Genomic DNA, 24,580 nt, shown 5'->3' with positions numbered 1-24,580 from the left:
GCGGGTGGAAGGTCATCAATAGAAAAATTTACCCATGAAAACATAGATGGAGTAGAATTTAGGCCCCTGGTCTTCAGTGCTCCATTCTCTTAGCTTTTACGTGTTCTATAGCGCGAGGCCATTTATTTTTTGATTAGCAAATGAAAGACTAAATGGACCGTTTTATTACCAAAATCTTGTAAGGAATAGTGTATGTATAAAAACGGAGAGCTGGAGCAGTAGAGTAAACAGGGTGGTAAGATTGGAAAGGGGGGCAAATGCGATTTGGCGAGGGAAAAATGGGGGTCCACTCCCTCCGAAACACCAGAAAATGAGGTGAGGAGCATCTGTCCTCTCTTATCTCCCTCTTACTACACTAATTAGCTGGAGAAACGCAGAACGACTGAGAATAAACCAATGAAACAAGAAGCGGTGTAAAAGTACTATCGTTCTGTTATTTGAAATTGTATAGATTATTTAATGTTAATTTTTACAAAAGTGAACGTGAACGTACGTACGCTAATTAAGACTAACATAAAGCAATTTTCAAGGATTGCATAAGACATATTACGAGCTACAAAAAAAGCACGCGCACTTGTTTTTGAAGAACAAAATTTTTATCGAATTCTTGAAATGTGTAATATTTTTGTGCTGTCTTTATTGATTCTAGGAGTCATTCCAGATTTAAGGCCCTCGAAAACTTAATGGTCTGATGCTATTATTGGTAGTTCTGGCTTTTGGAATGCCAAGAGACTTTTTGAGTCTGTTAAATTGTTCTTTGTCGTTTTCTTGCATTGTTCTTCCATTTGTTGCCTGACTGCAAAGAAGTCTTGACCTTGGTTCAAAAAGTTTCCCTTACTGTAATAATCTTATCAGAGATAAAGGCTGTCTGCTTATTTATTGTCCACAAATAGATTCTATTGCCATTTTGTAAAAATTGCTTCATCCAATGTTTTGTTAATCTGCGACCACTTCGACATAAGGCAACTTCTATGAATTTTAAATGAATCCCAATGGCGGTATAGGCAACCACGAATTATCCTATGCTTAAAAAGACATTGCTTTTATTTGTATGGAACCTTAAAAAGTTTTACAAAAGCGGAGACATGTAACTTCTTACTCAAAAGTGAAAAAGGCTTTATTTATTAAAAAGAAAGTTTGATTCTCTCAATTTTGTGGCCTAGCTTCTTCATGATGTTACGCAATGTCTTTTTGTCTCTAATCTTTTATTATAAATAGGACCGTTATATCTGTTATTGTAATCAAGCTATTGGGAAAGCTGAACCTATTTTTTCTCATTTTTGAGCCTAGTTTTCACAGCTGATACAACACTTTATTTGTTAATAAACGGAGTAAAGGAGAACTAGAATAAACGATTCACCGAATACTAACGCCAGTTTGAATAAGGGAAAAATTTCACACATACAAAGACACAAACTTCCCAATTTTAAACCTCCGATTTTACATCAAAAAGTTATTGGCAATATATTATTTGCTAAGCCTTGTTTTTCATCACTTGGTTTATAGAATATTAAAGTAGGAGAATAAATCTTCGATGATGATGGTGCTGTTAAGAAGTTTCTAGTAGTTTCTCGTGTTGGTTAATGTATATAACGTGAAACACGACTTCTTTCAAGAGGTTCGCTGTCAAATTTTTAGAGGGTGTCAATGATAGCTTTAGAATGAAAATCTTACACTCTATTTTAAAAGAAAATGCTTAATAAGAACGCCGAGGTTTGATTTGCTATATATTAAAAATAACGCAAGAACATGCCCAGTCTCAGGTAAAAAATTTCAAGAAGAGACAATGTGCTTTTGAAAATTTACTCTCCTGTTAACAAGATTTTAAACCGGAGCTACTAAAAATGTCATGCAAAACTGCCATTTAATGGTCTTAGAAATAGCTTACAGAATGTTGATGTTTAAAAATCAAATTGAATTAAGAGCAATTTTCAAGGACACCTAAGCCTCTAATAAGAAAATTAAGAACACCTTGCCTTGGCAAAAATTATCTGGTTCTTTATTAAAACAGAGCTAAATTCTGAGTACTTATGGCTACTGTTATAGGTCCTGCTTCACCGCGGTAGATGTATTCCTTACATAATGATTGTGCAGTTATTACGGAGCCCAAAATATATTCAAAGCAAAAAACCACAAAATTTCACTTATTCAGCTGTTCATGTGGATTCTGCAAGCATTTCATACCAAACATTGGTTGCATATAATTTTATTTTTATGAATTTATCATTAAGTTTTAAAAACGAGAGTTTGTATCAAATTTGAATAGAAGACAAAAAGCTCCATCAAACTCTTATCAGTGTTGTAAGCAAGATTTACGCAAAATTGCAAGCTCTGTAAAGGCTCTTGCTCAAACGACATGCTTGTCTATTTTATTTTCCAAACCGGCCTGATATCGTACTGCATGAAAATCTCAAAACAGCTGCCGCTAAGCATGCTGGTTAAGAGCCTTTTAATGTTAGTGAGGCATTTCAATTTGGTAGGGCGAGTGGATCAACGGAGGCGAAAGCTCCCGGTTGTTCAGCAGCGGTGCCCTTTATCAAAGCTAAGCTCAAAGCTATATTATCTAGATGTTTGTGCGATCTTTTTCTAGAATTATTTCAGATAAACCATTAAGACAAGAATATCATTGTTAATTTGTTGGTCTTAACAGAGCCAGAATCTGGTCGATTTCAGATTTGGATTGAAACCTACTTTTACGTATTCTATTTAAGCTAAAACAGGTTTTATTTTCGATTATCCTATGTGATTTCAAAGACTGTTATTCGATAAACGTGTGTGTTATCCGATTTCTGCGCATTGACTCAAAAATATCTTTATCTCATGAAACAATAGAGTTATCTTTCTTCTTAGCTGATATTAAGAATTTTTTCCACCCATTTACAGAGGTGTGAATTTTTTTCTAGCCACGGATATTACCTTTGCCAATTTGGAGTTTAAATGCACCAAATTGTCAGCTTGCAAAGCAATCTTTCTTGCGATTGTGCCCCCTTTTTTATTATGTCATCCATTTAGTGATTAATTTCGTTGGATGCATGCAAGAATATTCACCTGCGTTAAAAAGTCTGATCAATGACATCGATCGCTCTGATTGACAAGTACATCACGTGTTATAAATCACATAGTTAATCTGCTATAAATCATTGTTAGTAGATTCTATCAAGAATGGATACGAGAAAGCACTCATACATGTTACATGCGCGTTATACTTCATTCGTTAGTTACAAGCAAAAGGTCCTCTCTAGCGATCAAGTGTGCAATTCTACGAGTTTGCAATTCTACAGAAAATGGCAGGTGTGGGATTGTGACAGAAAGTCTCTGAAATTGCCATTATATTCAACATCATTAATGTATGGGATATGTACCTCGTATTTGTTTGCAGATGTGATCTGAAATCTCAGACAGTATCCCCGAAAGTTTTTGGATTTAACCTGCATAATTCGGTTTTCTGTGAATGAATTTTAAATGATAGATGAATTTTGTTCAAGTTTTGCCTAGGGTCTGCTCATAATCCCTTGAAGGCCGAGCAAAACATTTGCTTTCTTGTTGAATCTCCCATTTTTTGGTAATAATGACTTTTTATCGATTCATAGTGCATCATTTTCTTAATGACTTTGCGATGATCTTACTAACTATTAACCCTAGTAGTGCGGGACACAGGTCATTTTGTGTGCACAGAACAGCCAGCACATACAAACATCAAACTAGGCGATGTGATTTAGAGCCTTACTGCAATCGGTTGTTTGTTGATATTTGAATAATGACACGTTGATATTTGGATAGGCCTTTTATCTTTGTGTATCAGCACTATGAACAATTTGTAAAGAGATTTGAAGCTTCAAGCGCTCTATTTAGATTTGCGTGGTTCATTCCTGCCTTCCCAAAGTTTCCATCTTTTCAGAGACCACGCGATGTTTTCCTCAATAGCCCTCTCGTTGTTGGATAAACTTTTTGTTTACCCCAAAGTACTTCATCTCGTGTGCTCAGTAGACCCCTTCACAGCCACCCATCATGTTCTGCCACTGCCATTACCAATGGTCAGTAGCGGCTCCACGGTGGGGACTGGGGGGACACGTCCCCCAAATTTTGTATTTCGTCTAAATCCGATGAGAAAGTGTTGGGGGAGGGGTAACATTTTGGCAACGTACACTTTTTGATGTCATCCTTTGATTTTCAAACTGCCTATACATAGCCAACAGTTAGTTATAGGCATTCCTTTCAGGTAAAATTGGCTTTCCTTGTTTGTAAAAGGGCGTTTTCTAGTGCTAAAAGGGCGTGGCTTGATTTTTTTGTTTTGTCCAACCTGTCAATAAAATTCATTTTTTTTCATTGACCAATAACGTAACATCAATTTCACTTTTTGGCTTTGAGTTTAATAAATAGTAATACACACTTTAAAGTGTTTATCGTTGTCGTGATCGAATGTCAATTGGCTTCCATTCTTGAATACGAAAGAAGGTTTGAAAATTTCATCTATTCGGTCTCTTACAGAGGCCTTCCATCGGGCTCTTTCAAGTTTGAAGAGGAATAGATGGGGAAGGGAGATGCATGTCTTAATGCCACACCAATCTAGGCTTTCTTGTGTTTCTGGTGATAGAAAGTGGATGTGTGTTTCCAGAGACCCAGAAAGGGTATGATCGAAATAATCAAAGCACATTAGCTACCCCTTCGCCAGCTATTTGGTGGCTGGCACTGACAATGCTAAATTTAGAAGGAGATAGCTTGTAAAGTGCATTATAGATTAACGTTGTAATAATTGTGTGTAGCACTTCTTGTGGCTGATTACGGATGGGAAAATGTAATTTAATGGCTTGCAGAATTTTTTTCTGTAGTCAGAATAATGGGTTAAGATATTTTTCATGGGTAAGGCTCCATGAACCTGAGCTATAGAGGCAGATGAGAGTAGGAGAAAGGAAATGATCAGATAGTCCTAGAAAACTTCTTGCAAAATTCAGTGATGTGGTAGTTCCACCACTGAATCTCATCCATCAGTTTCTCTAAAAAAATTGCATAATTTGCCCTTTGGATTGATAGACTGTTCACCAATCTTTGTGGGGATTATTTGACTGTAGCTATGCAGGGAATTTACATGCAAAGAAGAGAAAGAAGCATAGAAAAGCATTGAGATATAGCAGTAGTTCATGATGATGTTTTGCTTGGTCTAGAACAGGCCAGTACTGACTCAATAGGCACACCCACAGCAAGTCAGAAGAGAAAGAGAAAGAAAAAAAAACAAACGTTAACTGGAGGAGCTTATCAGTGACCAGGGGCGGATTTAATCAACAATGATTGGGGGGGGGGTGTTAGACAATAATTTTGGTGCCACACCCTTCAGGTCACTGGTAAATGATGGAAACGCCCATTTTTTAAATTCGGCTTTTAATTTTAAGGTAAAAAGGATAAGAAGTAGTGGCGTAGCCAGGGTTGGAAGGGCAAAGAGAAGTAAATCTTTGCTGATCAGACTCTAAAGAATTTGGGAAAACACCCCATTTTGTAAATGCGTTTGGAAAAGCTATGGCTTTTTACCTGGCAATTCCCCTTTATACAACGTTATATGTAGCTTTTTGTGGCTGACCCCATTCTACAACTGTCTATTTACTTCACAATTCCTCTAACGTTTATATTCTGAATTGTGTAGGGGGCGGGAGCTCTACGTGTAAAAACTGATTTTCTAAAGTTCTAATCAAATATTTAAAAATGATAAACAGTATTCAAAAATTGCAAACTAAGTCCGTTCTGCTTTCCCTGACAAGCATTTCAGAATCCAGTCTTTAGATTTTTAGCTCCTATTTATTTTATGGGGATTGTCTAAAGAGCGTGAAGGACTTTTCTATATAAACCTTAAAACGTGGGATAAATTGTTAAACATTCTTTAGAGGTCCAGAAGAGACAATTTTTACGACGACGCCCTTGAGATAAGCTTAAGATACATTTTAGAATGTTTCTTACAATCATTTGCTTGCAGTCTTTTAAAACGCTTTAGTTTTGTCTGAAATATAAAGTAACCCCCCTAAAGGTACTAATTCTATTGGAGATTTGCACTTTTCTCAGACATCGACTTTCTGAGCGGCCGCTCCCAGTTGGCGTGGGCCCTGGACCATCTGTCTATTGTTCTATTCTCAGTCTTCTATTGTTCTATTGTATTGATATCAGTTTGGCCAAATTTGCCCGAATCTACCAACCCTGAAAAGAAGATAAATAAATAAAAATCTTGGCGTTACTTTGTTACTACTGACTATCTATCAAAAAATTATTTTTACCGAATGGAACCAAATTTACCGAAGGACACAGAAATATTTGGGGGGGTGTCGCACCCCCTACACCTCCCCCCCCGCTAAACCCGTCCCTGTCAGTGACACTCTTTTGATATCAGTGCCTTTTCTGTCCTGGCACCCTAACTTGGATGGCATTTTCTACAGAAGCCAATGGTTTCGAGATTTCTTGTTGGTACTAAATCAAAATCAAGAGCCTTCTCTGGTAAAATTGTATCATGTGTCAAAATTCTTTACATTTTTATGGAAGAATCGCCAACTGAAATTCACAATGAGCTCCAGACCAGTCCTATAAAATATTGGTTATTTTCCTAATAATATTAAACAGGTCTCGAATAATGTCCACATTTCCGATGTTTTTTCATGACAAAGTGTTTCTTTAGTGCTTGAAGCCGTATATAAAACAATTGTTTGTTTATATTGATCCGGGAGGGTGTCATTGCCAAAAATATGCTCTTTTAATTCCATTCATAAAGTGGTAATATAAGATATTGTATATTGCATATTGGTTGCATATTGTATAAAGTTTTTGGCAAAGTCATTTGATAATTTTACCCAATGAAATCATGCCGTAAAATCCCAGGTATACCCCCGGTTATAAGCCCCTCTGTTATAAGCCCCCCCCCCCGGTTATAAGCCCAGCAAATTGACAACACAAATTTCCTCCTGGTTTAAGCCCATATATATATATATATATATTTTTTTCTTTCGTTTTTTCTTTTGTTATCACGAGTTGGAATTTTGTGGTAACTTCAGGCAGTTTAGACAAAAAACAAGACAGACAGTACATAAATGGATTTCTATTCGCGTTTCTATTTATGTTTCATATGTTACATACAACGGTATTACGTCGATGCTTTTCTAAGCATTCTTCTAATTTTACGCTCAAGTGTCTGAACTGCATAAACATGATACTTGCAAGAAGTTTCAATGCAATCTCCTGATACCCATGTACCTTCTGGAGCATTTCTAGGTCCCTTTGTAACGACTGCTTCAACAGATACAAGTTTTCCACAACTAATCTCTGGAGTCAGTCAGTGCATGAGCCAGTAAATCGGGAATATGGCTAACTCCATCTCCTTCTTTAGTTTTTTCTGCAATAGCGTTTTCACTGTGATGATTTTCCGGGTCAAGCTGACAAGTTTTGATGCAAAAATTCTCCCGGTTATAAGCCCCCCCCCCCGGATATAAGCCCCGGCTATAAGCCCTCAAAAATTGGCTATGAAATTATATAAGCCCAGGGCTTATATCCGGGATTTACGGAATTAAACCTCCGAAGAATTCTTGGGGCCCCTATTTTTCTGTGGGCCCCCGGGCCAGGGGAAGTGCGGTCCGGGCTCAAACCCAAGTGAACATGTTAATAAAGTTTCAAGCACCTTTTAAATAAAAGCAAGAATTTCTTTCTGAACCTTCAAGTTGTGATCAAGAATCCAACGGAATCTACCAAGGATATATTAGAAAATAATAGAAAGAGTTGTCTTGGTCTACCCTGTTATTTATTAATAAATCTTGTATTTCCCGAAAGAGTAGCAAGGTGTGACGACATCAAACGTCTTTTTTAGAACTGCTTAATTTTGACCACATAACTTTAAAGGACAGCATAAAGTAATGCTGAAACTGCAAAATCAGTTAGAGATTCTAAAAATTAGATGCGATATGACGAAGGAAAAATTCCTACCTGTGCTTCAGCAATATGGCCAATATGGCGATGTCTCAAGCAATTATAATAATAATGGAAACATTTCATTTTCAATTCAACTTAAACTACAACTACAAATCTCACTATTACAAGGTAATTTGCAATTGGCTAGCCTGGTTTTACAAGAAAAAACTATAACAATCGTAAGGTAAAAGGAAAAACTGAGAAAAATAAAATAAAATAAAACAACTAAAGTTAAAAAGAATGTAATTCCGGATTTGTCCATGGTTTATTTTTGCAACAAAATATGTAGTACGTAGTACGGATGGCAATGTTGGAAAGTTTAGAAATGAGATACTGTTTTTGTTGCTGATCGATGGAGAGAGAGTCACACATTTTGAAGAATGAATTGCAGGAATTGCCGAAGATGCCAAGAGAGCTCATAGAAAGATTAACAAAGGAGACACATTTGAACTGCCGCTGTAAACCAGATAAGAGAGGAGCATACTTGCTGTGTTTTCTTGTAGCATTTGTCTCAAGATTGGATTCGAAGCCAACAGTTAGCTCTAAAATGTAGAGGTAATTGTTGTTAGTCCTCAAGAGAAGATCAGGGCGAAGGTTTTCTCCAGTTATGATTGATGGTGAAAGAAAGCCAGGTATATCAGCGTAGATGGTAGATTCATTGACAGCTTTTAGTGACGTAGCTAGAAAGTTTAGGATAGAGTTATGTCGCCAGGTGTATCGGCCTTGTTCCAGATATGTTTTGCAGCCAGCAACAACATGAAGGAGTGTTTCTGGCAGAAAACAGAAAGAACAGTCAGAGGTCTGGCTCAAGTTCCATTTTTTCAGGTTTTTCTGTGTGGCAAGGGTATTGTTCAGGTACCTTATGGTGAAATTGAAAATATTCTGAGGCATGCTACTTTGCACCTTGGACCAAAGTTTGTTTATTTGTGGAAGATTCTGGTTAAAGAGATGTGATAATAAAGATCCTTGGGAGGTTAGGATGTTTTGTAGACGATCTTTATGCTCATGCTGGACAGCCTTTAATGCTTCTTTGGTGTTCCTATATATATCATATTGTATATTTGTGCCACTGCTGGTATTTTTCCATAAAGAGCGAATGTTATCGTTTGGTGAAGATTTCAATGCGTTTCGTAAAACTGTTTGACACTGTAGGAATTTGGTGGATGGTAAAGTTAGGCTGAGTCCAAACTGGTTTTTAGAAAGAATAATGCTACTCAAGGTAGCACTTATTGGGAGGTCGAGCCACTGGCGGATGTATTTGGATACAAGGTTGTCAAGATTCTCGACAACCCACGTCTTTGAAAGATCTGCTACAGTAAGGTTCCAGGAAATTTTAGAAAGAACGAAGTTGTGATAAAGACGTAGCTTATTTTTTGCATGAAGAGGCTGGGAATCGATTTGTTTAAGCATGTTTGACAGTGATGATAAAAGGTCAGATTTATGTTCTTGGTTTGTCATTTCAAAGTCAAAATGACGACCGAGGTACTTGAAAGAGTTTCCATTCGAGACAGATGGGATAGGTTTGTTGTTTATGAAAAGCTTAGGTTGATACTGAAGAGAACGTGTGGAAAATTTCTTTATTCCAAAAGTGATGCATTTATCGACACGTATGATCATGTTAGCCCATTGGCACCAGCGAGTGAAACAATTCAGTAGAAGTTGGTTTTCTTTCTCATTGCTGGTGATAACGGCAGCATCGTCTGCGAATTGAAACCAATGGACTGGTTGAAACATACGGTCGTTCTGATCAGGTAGGGAAAACCCTAACTGTTTGTATTTCTCAGCTTTTATGTACTGTATGAATGTGTTGAAGCATAGATTAAATAGTAGGGGACTGAGGCAGTCGCCTTGAAGCACACCACGACGGACTGGAATAGCAGGAGTATTATAGTGGCTTGTGATGATAGAGGTTTTAAAATCGGTGTAAAGGCTAGAGATAAGAAGCTGTATGTTGTCAGGGATATGATGATAAGACAGTATAGTGGGTATCAAATTATGATGTACTTCGCCAAAGGCATTTTTGAGATCAAGAAGAGTGACAACCAGCGAGCGCTGTTTTGTACGTGCTTTGTCGATAATGTGAGCCATCATTGAAGTATGTTCAAGGTTGCCAGAGATGTTAGACGTGAAGCCTTTTTGAATTTGATGTTCAATATAGCCATTTATTTTAAGAAAATCAAACATGAAGTCACGCAAGCAAGAAGTAAATATTTTTAGTGGTACTGACTCAAGTGTTATGGGCCTGAAATTAGATGGATCTTCCACGCTATCCTTTTTGTGGATTAAGATAGTGCATGCCTTTTTCCATTCATTTGGAATATCTCCGGAAAGCCATATAACACGGAAAATTTCAGTAAGTTTACTACGTAGATAAGGACAATGTTTGAAGACAATGATAGAGATCTTATCCAAGGGGCAAGGAGAAGCAGAAGACTTCATTCGGCGAATTATTGTTGTAATTTTCTGATATGAAGGAGGCTCTGACGGAAAAGGGTGATCAGGCTCTTGAAAAGTGGGTATCCAAGATGGTATTGAAAAACATTGCGTAGGTGAAAGAGAGGAAAGAGCTTTTAGAAAGTACTGAGTGCATATATCATTAGGAAATGTTGGGAGAATGGATGAACTGGTCTTGAGGATGCGCTTAACGTAACCCCAGAAATTTTTTGAGATGAACTTATCATGATCAGCAATATGAGTAGTGTTAGAAATCATAGAACGGCCGTTGATCTTGTGACGCAATAGATGAGAGACGTATTTAATTTCTAAAAGAGTAGCATTGTTCATCTTCAGCAATTTTAAGTCCTTTTTAAGTTCCTTGGCTTTTCGATCTTGATATTTCGCGACCAGATCGTTGGAAATAATGTCGATGGTACCACAAGTTTCTTTAAAATAGTTATAAATTGAGTTATTCATTGAGGTTATTGCTTCGTTGATGGTGCACGGTTCCAATGGGAGATTTGATAAAGTAGATTTGAAATATTCGTTTGCAATGGACCATTCGTTTTTCGAATTTGGGAGACGAACACCGGGTTTAATTTCGAAAAATACATCCAAATTGACGTCATCTAGAAACCCAATGCTGCTAGTGGCTTCGTTGCTTTGAACTTCACAAACCAGGTCTTCAGAGGTATCAGGGTTTCCTATTCCGCTAATGACGCGACACCTTCTTTGATGCATCTTTAAACCTTTTGTTCCTTTACAAATTTTCCCACAACAGCATTTGATCCGATTGTCTTGCATAACAATGTCCTCATTTGTTTCCACGGAAATTAGAGGAATGTTGATAGATCCGTTGGGGCCATTTTGGTGGTTGACGTCAAGCTTCCGTTTACATCTCCAAGAATGGCGGCCTAACGTTTTGAAATCTTGACCACAGAAAGAACAAACCACAAATATTGCAACAATCCAAAGCCAATGCGAACGAATCATTTCTAAAAAAACTCCTTGTCGTTTCAATAGTCGATTTTACTATAATATGCGAATACAAAGTAACCAGGCTATAATGATATTTGCTTTTAAACGAGAGCCGTGTACGGGAGCTCCGAACGCCACCGCTCAACGACCAATAATGAATATTAATAATAATAATAATAATAATAATAATAATAATAATAATAATAATAATAATAATAATAATAATAATAATAATAATAATAATAATAATAATAATAATACTAATAATACTTGTTTATACAGGACACGCCTTTTCAGTACAAGTAAAGTACTGCTATCAATAAGGGTCCTGTTTAAAGAAACTATTGACAAAGTAAAAAATTTTAAAAGTTAAAATACAATACAATTATCGTGCAAAGCTTAGATAATCTATTTTGCGTTTAAAGTTTACAAAGAAAGACTCGTTCTGAAGGTCGGATGACAATCCATTAAAAATTAGTGCTCCTTGAAAGGGAAACGTTTTTCTTCCTGCTTCTGTTTTAACTCTTGGCAATATAAGACGTGAGCCGTTTCCTCGTGTATCCTTGCCATGATTAAAACGCTGAAACATGTTTCGCAGTGGTGGTGGGCAACGTCGATCGATACTCGTTTTTTACGGATTTGATCCAATGTGTCCATCTTCAGGGTCGTGTTCTTAGTAGGAGCTATGATCTTATGGGCTCTCTCTTGGATTGACTGCAGCTTTTTCTTGGCACTTTCACCTACGCTTAGATAAATGGGATAGCAGTAGAGTAACACAGGCCTTATCATCACGCTATATATTTTCTCCGCAACAAGTGGAGAGATGTTGGAACGAATTCTTTGCAGGAGTTTTACCCGACTTGAGGCTCGCTTGTAGATCTTGTCAATTTGCATACTCATTGTTAGGTGACTGTCAAGGGTGATTCCCAGATATTCATAGCTCGTAGTTTGGTTTATCGGAGTGCCATTCAGAGAGACATTACATGACGGTTGTTTCGCTAGTTTATGACTTGTACCGTAGATAACGAGTTCAGTTTTGCCTTTTTTGAGATTCCGTATTAGATTATTGTTCGCAAGCCATTTACCAACTAAGTTTGCCCCTTGATTCAGGACTTCTTCAACAGCCTCTACCGATCTTTCCGAGAAGAATATCACTGTGTCATCTGCATACATAAAATTTTTGCATTTGTCCAATACCAAATGAACATCATTTATCAAAATGATGAATAAGAGAGGCCCAAGGATTGATCCTTGAGGTACCCCATATGTCATTTGCTCAGTTTGTGATGTTGATTGATCGTAGCAGACAAACTGCTTTCTGTTGAATAAATAGTCTTCAAACCAAGCCAGCTCTGTATTTTGTATGCCATAACATCTTAACTTTTCAAACAGTGTTCCATTATGGACAGTATCGGAAGCTTTGCGTAAGTCCATAAATAATGCGCCTGTGCAGTAACTCTGTTCCGTGTTATTTCGGATATGTTCAGTGAAAAGAGTTACTGTATGCTGCGTTGATCGTTCTCGTCGGAATCCAAACTGACTGCAAGAAAGGAGGTTGTTACGTTCTAGGTACTCTAAGAGTGGGCGAAATATTAGTTTTTCATTTAATTTATTTTAAAAATCGGTTTTTAATCGTAATGGATCCTCCTTGTCGTTTTGCTTTGTTCCTGTCTTTGTTCTTGTTCCTGTCTTGAACGTGACAAAAATGTTTTCAGAATTTTTGAATTTTGACTAACTCACAAAAAATCGGGCGAGATATCGCCAATAAAAGATTTGAAGTTTGCTAGCTGATTACTGTTATTTTGGTTCAAGAGGTTTGATGGGAAAGAGCCTCTGCCCATGTGGAAATTCTCAGCCAACTTGTAACACATTTAACTGGCTTTTGCACATTTACCGGTATTTCATCATATCATGCTCTTATATGGAATCCAAATTCACAAATTCTAAAAATAGATTTTTGTGGCATCATCACTTAAGAACTCTATATTACCAAAGACAGGTCAGTTCAGTTTGGCCCAGGTAATAATGGTGTTTCAACGCCAGCTTCCGATAATTTTGCTACTGAAACTCTTTTGTCAGTACCACAGTGTCGTCTAAAATATGACTGATCGCCGTTAGCTGGTGAACGCCCGCCGAAAGCCAACAAGGTCTTATGTTGTTGTGAAATTTGGCGCTGTGAGGCGCAGTGACGTACAAAGCCTTCTATAGCAACGCTTCAATTTCGAGTCTACAAAGAACCACCTGTTGTCAATATTTCGGTTTACTTATTCTATTTACTCGGATTGAGTTTGTGTTAATCTCCAAGCGTTTCATAAAATCACTTAGGCCCAGAAAGATTTTTGAGACTGCGGAATCTTTTGTTTTTAAAGTTTGTCCTCCAAAAAAAATTACTGCACAACTGAGCGATCTCTTCTCATCGATATATTTTCATGTTTAGTGTTCCCCCGTCGGGATTTTCACTCGCTGAATTGACTGCACTTCTTGGGAATAGTTTCACCGTAATCAACCAATAACTGACCGAAGTTTCTGATGGCCAGCCAATGAGATAGGCTGATTTTGCTACTTGGAGACGCTACTTAAATGCTGCAGGTCGACATCGCGCGAAAATACTTTTAAATTAGTTGCTAGGACTAGTCAAAAATATAAGTTCTGATATGCTTGAAGTTTTATGCTCAAATAAAGCTGTAAAATTTGCAAATTAGGACGAGTTGAAATTACGAAAGCTAGCATCAGCTCAGCTCCCATCTTCCGTAGAAGGCAAGCATGGGTAACGCAGCCACAGCAAAGAAAGGTGATTCAGAAAATGCAGGTGGGTTTTGGAAGACGGAGGCAAGAAGTGGCCTAACCATCCTCTCAACATGTTTAAATTGGCATTTAAACTTTGCTTTAAAAACATAAATCTAATAATTTCGTTTCATTTTACGCAGTGAAAGCCTTCCTGTCTCAAGCCCAAGAAGACTTCAAGCGAAAATGGGAGAATCCTTCTCACGTAAGTCAATATACTTTGAGTTTGAAATTTCTCAGACCACAAGTTGTGGTGTTTCAGAATGAAGATGCCATTTTCCGAAAGTCCAAGGTTGACAGCATCCCCAGCGAGTGGTAAACATTTGGAGTTGATTGATATCGCCTTTATTTTTAGAAAAGATTTGCGGTGTTTAACTTGTTATTTGCTAGTTTTTGTTCTGTGCAATTCCATCTGCAAGGTTGAAACCACAGTCCCTGCTTAAATCGTAGGATATACAATAAAGTTAGATGCTTTTTGTGTCCTTTACTTGCAAAATATAACTTCAGCTCATTCGGAAAACACCAGTTTAGTAAGACCTTCTAACTGAGTCTGTACCTTAATTTAGAAAATAGTTTCTTACTTTTTTCAAAACGAAATAATAGACAGGACGGGGTTAATTAAAGCAGCAATTAGATTAATGTCTTCATGGAAATAGGCCCACGGATATAGCTGTCTCATTTGAAGGCTTTTAGTTCTTTTGGGACTTTTTCTTTATTATTTCGATTGTTGACGATAGTATTTTGGTAAATATTAAAACTTGCCTGAAGGTTTTTTGCATTGCTTGTTATGACAGGCAACATTTTAGTTGAATTGTATTAAAACTTTGACAAGAATTGGCTGTACATATTTTTCCCACCCTTACAGCAGTTTGTTTAAGAACCTTGTATCTCTCGCACATGCTGTCTCTGTAAACTTCAGGTAATTATTTGGTAGTTCAAAAAATAAATTGTAAAAAAATAAAATAAATAAGTGAAATTTTTTATCCATAGTGAATTGCTTTTTGCTAATGAGTTGTAGAAAAAATGTTTTGGGGTCTTCAATTTCTAACTGGAACAAAAAATTTTACAGACCTCCATATGTATCTCAAGGACTGGTGCAAAGAATTGTTTTTTTACCTGTTGTGTCCATTTTAAACTCTCCGCAAGTCTGTTTCAAAATTTCTAGTTTTTGATGCCCCTTCTGGAAATCTTTATTTTATGTTTGTATATCAATACTCAATTACTTAAAAAGCAGTAAGTTTCAGTTTTTTAGTCATCTTATGGGTACAAATGAATTTCAACCATATCTTGAAGCCCACCATGTTTTAAGCAAGGCAAAATTATGCCAGCTTAATTTATTGTGATTTATCTAAAGCAAAGTATAATTAATTTTTCTTGTTGTGTTTGTTTAAAATTAACAGGTAATGTAAACAAACTGGGCCATTGTTTCTAAATATAGAACAACTGTCCTTTTGATGTATGTAGTTGTGTGTACATTTTGGTTTTGTGGTATATTTGTACCAGTTCAAGCAGGAAAATATTTGCTATTTCTGTAAATGTGTCAAAAAGCAACAGCCTCTGATTTTTCTCCATAAAGTTCAAATCAATGAATGCCACTAACTGCACCATAAATAGATTTGAATTGTTTGGTTGAATAGCTTCCTTGCAACATAAACTTCCTGCCACAGATTTAAACAGTACCTTTTTTCTCAGCATCACTTAACAAAAAAAATGTTTGAGAGTATTTAGCTTCATTCAATATGATTTTATTAGCATTCTTTAGATGTTGCAGGTGTAGTTTTTTGGTTTTACATATCAAAGTAGTCTCTGCAATTTGAACTTACGTTTATAAAATATCATTTTAAAACTGAACTTATTTTGTTACCTGCTTATTTTTATCCAAAATCCTTGATAGACTGAATTTTCCTCAGTTTCAAATAAATAACTTGCCAAATTCTAAAAATTATGGAATTTGTTGTAGTTAATTTTTTTTGTCTAGTAAGCATTTTTATTAGTTTTCCAAAACATTTTTTAATAATATCCAAAACATTTCTTAATAATATATTTATAGTTCCTAATCTAACATATTGAGAATTTGTAGAGGATGTTTTGATTTTTTCATATTTTCAAAATTATCTTTATTTCTTAACCCTAATATATTATTTTCTAAATCCTATTAATTTTGACTCAGTTTGTCAACAAATGGTTTTTAAAAGATATTTTCTCACAAAATTTATGTATTTCATAAAAAAATATATTGCAAGGAATTTTACAACACACTTGAAGTTTTGATGACCTATTTCTACTCTAAAACCAATCAAAACAGACAATTATATACATTGGAAATTTTGTAATGAGACAATGCAGTTTTTCTATAGTTTTTCTAAAAAGTGGGAAAATTCCAAAATCATTATCCAAGTAAAATGGTACTTCCAATTAGCTGTTTTTGAGCCTAACTATAATGTCAAAGCAAAAGATATAAACTTGTATAGGTGGAAAAGCTCATGTCCCCCCTTGAAATCTTCTACTATACAAAGGGTTTTAGTGGTTTGTAATTGGTCAGAAATAAGGAACCAATCAAGCATGCCATTTTTCCTCTTGGGTATCTTTTGGCCCATATCTGGATATAGATTTCCTCTTATGCTTTTGGTCATTGTCAAATTATAGTACTCTGAAGAGTGTCTTATGAGAAGTACTTCATTATGATCTTTCTGCTTTTATGTTCTATTTTCCAACATTGCAGTACCATATCAAAATAGCATCAGGACCAATTGGTCACAATTTTGAATCAATGTTTTTAACTTTCCTGTTACATTTTTCTAAATATTCTATGTTTGATATTGCTTATTCTTGCTTTGAAAGTATAAACGGCAAACATTCCATTCTATGTCTAACAAAAATTCTTTTCAAAGTTTAATTAAATCTTGATGCTTTAATGAATAAAGTTTTTTCTTTGATAACTAACAAGATAGAAAGTAAATTCTAAATGTTGATGAAGTTTGGTTCCGCAAGAGGGCATATGAATCTTATCCAAAATTAATTCTGAAACTGCTCCAAATTAAAGGATGGCACAATAAGATATTGATATTACATTTTCGTTCTTAAAATCCTTTTAGGCAAACCTAACCACTTTAGCTTTCTTCCTTCTAGCCTAGCTCCTTTTATATCAAGTAGAAACTTTGTCAACTATGTGCTGCCATCCAACACTTGATTCCGCTCAAGTTTCATAGTTTCCAAACTCTGAGAAAATGTAATGCACATTTGTCAGTAATTTGCTGAATTGCACCCAACTATTTGTTTTAAGTTGCAATAAACAAAAAAATGAATCTTACAGAACACAGCATCATTGGACCAATTTGAAAGAAAGAAGACCCTTGGAACAGGCTCATTTGGACGTGTGATGTTGGTCCGGCATAAGGAGCATGGAAGCTATCATGCCATGAAGATCTTAGATAAGCAGAAGGTGCGATTTTTGCATTATTGTGCCATTACATTGATCCTGACAAAGAGTAAAAGTTTAAAGAGAACAATCTGCCTTCAAACTAATATTTTTTTCTTCAAATAATTTATTTTGCAGAATAAGAACTATCATCTACCCAAGTATTGGCTTTTTTACTTTTGCCATAATTATTCACATAAATATATTGAACCGAAATAATAGAACTTAAATAAAAAATAAAAGTTATTTCTGCATCAATAGAAGTCTTTTATATAACTTCATGCCTGTATGTTCAATAATTATGGTGAGCTAAGATGAGGTCTGAATCACTGCCCTAATTGTGCATGAGATACAAGCCACTCCACTTGGATTATGGTTGTGTTTTTGACATTTTTTTACATTTTGTTCTATGTTACTGTTTGAATTTAGCCCTATATGGACACTTCAGTTAAATGAAACAAAATGGGTGTATGCTCAATTTAAATAAGGAGATTGATTTAGCCTCTTTTGCAATGGCAGCACTATATAAACCAAGATCTCAATCTAGATAAAAGTCGCCAGTTTCTAATTGACTTTATGCTTTTGTAGTATTGTCTCAAAAGTTGTCAAGCTGCATTTGTTATTTAATTATTTTGTTATTGTATAGGTAGTGAAACTCAAGCAAGTGGAGCACACACTTAATGAGAAGAAGATTCTGCAAGCCATAGAGTTTCCATTCCTCGTTAAACTGGAGTGGCATTTCAAGGTACAACTGGCTAACACTCTTAGTTTTAAAAATTTATATCTGAGATAAATCCTTTTTATGACAATACTGTCATTTGAATTTTTTGTTTAGCTAGGAGTCTAAACAAAGCAATGCCTAAATTAATGAAATATGGAGCTAATGACAGTTTTCCAGTTAGTAACCAAAACCTTGCAAATTATGTTTTGTATAATTTATGTAAAGCTGACAGAAGTGACCTGATGCTATTTTAAGCCATTTAAGCATTTTAGAGGCTCCATGAATAATAATTTTTTTAGAATGTGGAGAAGAGCTTTGGAAAAACACCTGCAGCCAATATTCTTATATCACACCCTCCTATCATACCCTCCTGGCCTGTGCTAGTTTTCCCTTTTTATCATGGGTCCCCTCTAGTTTTCAAATAAGCACTGAATATCTACTTCTATTTTTGCGTTTATTTTTCCAGGACAACTCCAACTTGTATATGCTTTTAGAATTTGTTCCTGGTGGTGAAATGTTCTCTCATCTTAGACGTATTGGACGTTTCAGGTTTGATGTTGATCATTTTCATCAAAATTCAATATATATATTTAACTAATAAACAATGTCCATCCATGTATTTGGGTTTTGGCAATTGCAAGCTGAAACTATGCTCCATTTATTTATTGTCTTATGTAAGGTCACAACAAGTTACCTAAGGAACCTGAACAGTGAAGTTATTTTCTGTTTGCTTTCTAGGCAAATTATAAGCTTATTATCATAAATACTACTTCTGTAACTAAACATTAGTTTGTGAGTTTATATTTGATGTTTGCTCAATTTCTTTTTAGTGAGCCGCATTCCAGGTTTTATGCTGCACAAATTGTTCTGGCTTTTGAGTATCTTCACTCTTTAGATATTATTTACAGGTAAGCTTCAATGACAATATCTATTTACCTGTTTTTTTACACTTTTTTGTACATGTGATAAGCATCCATGATGATTTCAAAATATATACTTATTAGATGTTTTGATTTTTCATATTTGAAGCAATTTGGCTGCTTTCCTCAATACATCTCTTTGGGAACTGTCTGGATACATGCTTAGTTTCCTAATGATGTAGGCTATGTCACTTGCTGCTTTTAAGCGTCTTGTAACAAGCATATGAGAGCATTCGCATGTGCTCTTTTAAAAATATATGCATTAACAGCTGAAAAGTTTGGAAAATATACATGAAAATTGTATCCCTCATACCTTAATTTCATATTTTGTTCCTAATTGCAGAGATTTAAAGCCTGAGAATTTACTAATTGATGAGAAAGGATATTTGAAGGTATTGTGACCATCTTTTCTTTTTCATATTTCTTTCATATTCATTCTAAGTTTTCCTCTGTACAGAATCAATCCTGAATATTCACCAATATTGGCTGAAAAAAGCTGTGTTACAAGTTCATTAAGGGTACCTATATCATAGATCACACAGAGGATGCCAAGCACAGAGGACACCAAGCACTTGCAAACAGCTAAAATATATGCATTGACACTAAAAAGTTGTTGGAACACCTAGACGAAAGATCTTCATGGTTTTCAAATGTTGTGTGCCTCCCCTCCCCCTTATTACAATGTTGCTTGATATAAATATTGCGTGATGGTCAGTGACAATCTAACTAGCATTGGAATCAACATTGCAAGGAGGGTTGGGCAAATATAGTAAGGGTATTGATGTCTTTGAAAAGTTAATTTAATCCTGGGGTGTCAACTTTTGGACTTGAATGTTGTGGTGTTCCAACTATTTTTGGCAAGGATTGTAGTTGACAGGTGCTGCAGCACACTTGTTCCTGCAGTGCTGCTATTGAAGGTCCTGGGGTTTGTGACAAAATAAAATCTGGTACTGAGTTAAAATTGAGACTTAGAAATGAAATGATTTTGTTTGATATTTTAATCAAACTTAGTTTTTCACCATGTAGCTGTTTTTTCTAGATTGTGGCAATACCTTCTCTTTAAATGCCTTTTGGGTATCCTTTGATGTTAAAAAATCTTGCTGGAAGATGCAACCTTAGTTTTTAGTTTACTTCTTTCTTTCTTTGTCCAGGTTACAGATTTTGGCTTTGCAAAGCGTGTGAAGGGCAGGACATGGACACTTTGTGGAACGCCAGAGTACCTAGCCCCAGAGATTATCCTTAGTAAGGTATGAATATCCAATGTCATGCAGTCCCTTTCGTTGAAAAGATAAGTGCAGTATACTTAACATAAGTAGGGCTTTTGCTGTGGAATACCTTATGTGGATTAAAACTTGAGGATGTAGCATTATGTGCTAGTGCGTTTAAAAAGTGCAAGACATTACAAATTTCAAAGTAAGAATCACTAGGAACATGTTCTCAAATGCAAAACTTTGAAGAGAAAGTACAACGTTTATTGGTAAAGTTTTGGAGAGGTTGAGGATTTACAACCTTGTTCTCTAGCGTAAATGTGAAGACCATTTTGACCTCGCGTTTGATTTTTGTAAACGAAAAGTAAATTTATCATTATGTCTTTATAGGGGTACAACAAAGCAGTTGATTGGTGGGCATTGGGTGTTTTAATCTATGAAATGGCAGCTGGTTACCCACCATTTTTTGCTGACCAACCTATCCAGATCTATGAGAAAATTGTTTCTGGAAAGGTGAGAAGATTTCTGCTACCATTTCTTTCATGTAATTTTTTTCAGGTTTTACCTAATTGTCGTAATTGTAGAATACAGTGAAATTTGACCTGTTCTATAGACAAGACCTATAGAATATTTTTGGTGGCACCGGTTTCATTTTGGAGCAAAATAGAACAGGCTCCATCTTCTCTTCTTTTTTTAATGACACTGGGTAGAAAAACTACTTGTTTTTAAATTTTTTTGGTTTGAAAAACAACAATTACAAAAAAAAGAAATGTGTAATTTTGATTTATATAGCTTCTTTATCATTTATTTATGTTTTCATATTTCCTTTTCACAATAACTAAAATTTAGCATTCCAGATATCTGCTATAACTAGATTCTCTAACAGAATTTAGAAACAGTCTCTCTAGAGTCAAGATCTGATCTATGGTAACCCATTAGTGCCAATACTGTGTTGATTGAGTTTCAGGATGAAAATTATTCAAGCATACGGTCTGCCTTTTGCTACAATACTAGCCAAAAATAGTCATGATGTTAGGTTACATCCAATTGATTGAAAGCACTTAGCTGCTTTCAGGTCTACAGAATCAAAATCGTCTGGATGCTTAAAGGAATTGTATGTATTACTGATGAAGTAATATACGTTTTCTTCCTGTTTCAGATGCGCTGTCCATCACATTTCACTCAAGACCTTAAAGATTTGCTGAAAAATCTTCTCCAAGTTGACTTAACGAAGAGATATGGTAACCTGAAAAATGCCGTGGCCGATATCAAGAACCACAGATGGTTCTCGTCCACTGACTGGATTCAGATTTACCAAAGAAAGGTGAGCTGTGTTTTGGCATGTCTGAATGAAAATGATTTTTACACGTCTATTTGAATGAATTGGTCAAATGTACAATGTAGAACTCCAACTGAAGGTCAAGAACAACTAGATAACATCATTAGAAGTAAGCTGTAGTACCATCTGTCAGTGACCTTAGATATTATTTTTGTTGATGTATTGTATAGTTTGCTACCTAGCTTCCAAAGATAGTTTTAAGAGACTAGAGAGCTATATTTATCGAGTAGTATCGAGCAGTGTCATATCCTCACTCAGATAGGTTTGGTCCAGTCAGGGATTCGTAGTCAGCGACCACAACCATTGAACAACCCTCGCACCTTTGATTATGTTAAGGTTTGTGTTTTAAGTGCGAGTCTTCTTGCCGGTGCACCTTGTCATACCATTGGCTATGATGTAGATTTTTTGTTTTTCTAGGCTATGGGTGACAGCCGGTTCTATAATATTAGAATTTTGTCCTCAAAGCATTCTTTTGTCTTTCAAAGTGTCCTTTGAAAAATTGGTCTTGTTTTGTATGTGTGTTAATGTCTAATTTGCAGCCTAGCCTGAAGTCTTATTTTTCTTCTAAAGGTTGAAGCTCCATTCATCCCCAAATGTCGTGGTCCAGGTGACCCAAGCAACTTCGACGACTATGAAGAAGAAGCGCTGAGAATTTCCAGCACCGAGAAGTGTGGCAAGGAGTTCGCGGATTTCTAAATGACTTTCTGTATGTTTTGAACAAGGGAGTTACTTGATTCTCTTTATGTGATGAAGGTAAAACCGACTTTTCGACCGTGGGACGATTATTTCGAGGCTTGTTGCTTTAAAGCCATCTGAAGGAGAGATACTACTATTCTTCAGTGTTATTTTCATTTTGGTGCGTTGTCAGCCTAACAAGTTCATTTTTAACCACGACAAACTGTAGATTCCAATTTCTCAAACACCCTTAGATACAATTCCAGCTATTGCTGGAGTTCAGAATTAAACCAAGATCGCCCTAATCTGTACATGTCACCCCCATTTGAGTGTAAAACTACATTTATCAGATGCTTATTATGCAATTCATCAGCAAATCAACAACCCTTGTTTGCAAGCTAGGACCTTGTTAATGAAGTCGATTTAAGTAATTGTTTTAAAAACAGAATTAGAAAATTTACTGTGCAGTTTTGTGAGCGAATAACTTTCCCAGTAGTAGTATGATTTTGTTTGGTGTTGGGTTGCTTGCATGGAACCAGCTAATCAATGGCATTAACTTTTCTTTTACGTTTTAAGTTGGTATCTAGTTTCAAATAGTTTGTAAACACGAAGTAGGGATGTTTACCGAGGAAAAGGGCAGGAACTAATCGAAATATTTGATTCCAAGTTACAACCGCATTACAGAACGTAGGGGAAGCCAGCCAGTCATTTTTCCCTTTTAAGCCGTTTGTTGATCTCAAAGCTAATATTGTAAACAATGGGATATAAGCAGTTATCGAAATTGATGCTTTTTGAAGGCTGGTTTCTACGTAACTCGAATACCCATGAGAACGACAGCGATGTCGATGCCTCAAATCGCTTACCATTTTATTGTAACGGATAACCACTTGTTGCTAACTGAGATTTCCATGATTGCAGCTGTTCAAAAAAGGGTTTTAGGTTTTGGTTTTGTGCCATTTAAGGACAGGTAAGGAACTATTGGACCTATGGGACAATGCAATCAGATAAAGTCATAACTTTCAAAACTCAACAGTGAATTTATGCAAAACTATTGCAGGCACCCTCTTCGCTATTATTTTTTACATGGAAACCAGCCTTAGCACTGGTATTGTGTATTTGGTTGTAACCGATTTGAAACTACCTTAGCAAGAAACCTGAAGCTCTGAATTCTGTCTCTATTGCCATATGAACTGAACGACTAGACATGGAGTCCCTCAGACGTGCTTTTAAGCTCAAGATCCGTTATTGTGTACCATTTGTGCTTCTATAAGTTGTAGCTAAAAGGGTGTGTTTCATTGTCATGATCGGGGAAACAAAAAGCCACATCAATTAGTCGAATTATTATCCTGGCAAAGATTGTTTTTAAGAAGCTTCGCCTTCTTAGGCCTTTTAATAGCCAATAAAGGGCTGTGTTTGTGTTCGCAGTTTGACTTTCGCTGTTAAGTATGACTTTAAGTTTTAGTCTGTTTAAAGAATGTGGACGTTAGTTGTGAAGCATAAAATTGACTCATGAAAGGCCATGCAAGAAAACTGGCAATTAGTTTGGTAGTATATGTTCTTTTAAAACTCTTGATGGTTGGAGTATTTAAACAGTGCCCGGAATATTCTTAATGTTTTTTCGAGATGCCAAATTAGATGTTACGATTATGAAAAATTTTAATCCTTCGTTCGTTATAGCAAGCTTAACTTAATAAACACTGTAAATTTTGCAAGATAGTATTTATGCAAAACTTTGTTCATAGAAGCAATGAAGAATACTCATGGAAATGATGGGCTTTAAATGTTTCTTTTCTTTGAAAGAATACGATGTACCAACATTTGTCTGTTTGCCTTTTTCCATGCGTATCAATAGAGTATTTACATTTATTTTACGTTCTTCCTTAAAATGTGCCGTGTCTTAAACCTACAGGGTAATTTTTGCTTTGCATGACGTCATGGCTGCGAAAGCCTTTTTCTCTTTGTTTCCAATTCGTTGCTTTTCCATGATAACCTCTTTGTTACTGAATGTATCCAACCATCTTGGATTGAGTTAGATATTGCTGAATGCCCACTCGAGGCTTTATTTTGGGCTCTGAAGGAAATTTCTATTCAAAGCCGCAAGTTTTTCGCATCATTGTTGCATATATCTGACATTATTTGGGATTCTGAGATGATCCCCAAAAAGTAATC

The 24,580-nt window shown here is 35.9% G+C and overlaps 1 protein-coding gene across 3 annotated transcripts in view; it reads left to right on the top strand.

Annotated features, from left to right (window-relative positions):
* LOC148957425 (cAMP-dependent protein kinase catalytic subunit alpha) overlaps positions 1-24,178 on the top strand; it is a 31,116-nt gene extending 6,938 nt beyond the window's left edge. For 2 of the 3 annotated variants that reach the window (XM_089115339.1, XM_089115341.1), the window contains exons 2-11: positions 14,274-14,335; positions 17,444-17,572; positions 18,195-18,293; positions 18,736-18,818; positions 19,100-19,177; positions 19,533-19,581; positions 20,341-20,436; positions 20,788-20,910; positions 21,557-21,721; positions 22,307-24,178. In XM_089115339.1, the coding sequence (XP_088971465.1) occupies positions 14,274-14,335; positions 17,444-17,572; positions 18,195-18,293; positions 18,736-18,818; positions 19,100-19,177; positions 19,533-19,581; positions 20,341-20,436; positions 20,788-20,910; positions 21,557-21,721; positions 22,307-22,432 (1,010 nt within the window). In that variant the 3' untranslated portion in view covers positions 22,433-24,178. Of the gene's footprint in view, positions 1-13,582; positions 14,156-14,273; positions 14,336-17,443; positions 17,573-18,194; positions 18,294-18,735; positions 18,819-19,099; positions 19,178-19,532; positions 19,582-20,340; positions 20,437-20,787; positions 20,911-21,556; positions 21,722-22,306 lie in introns of those variants that run through there. The other variant, XM_089115340.1, reaches the window with a different exon arrangement.
* Positions 24,179-24,580: the final 402 nt, after the last annotated feature.

The sequence above is a fragment of the Rhopilema esculentum genome, unplaced genomic scaffold (assembly GCF_057945365.1).
Source record: "Rhopilema esculentum isolate cy_ngs unplaced genomic scaffold, ASM5794536v1 HiC_scaffold_27, whole genome shotgun sequence".
Lineage (NCBI taxonomy): Eukaryota > Metazoa > Cnidaria > Scyphozoa > Rhizostomeae > Rhizostomatidae > Rhopilema > Rhopilema esculentum.
The sequence above is the reverse complement of the archived record's forward strand: the minus strand, read 5'-3'. Positions and strand labels throughout refer to the sequence as shown.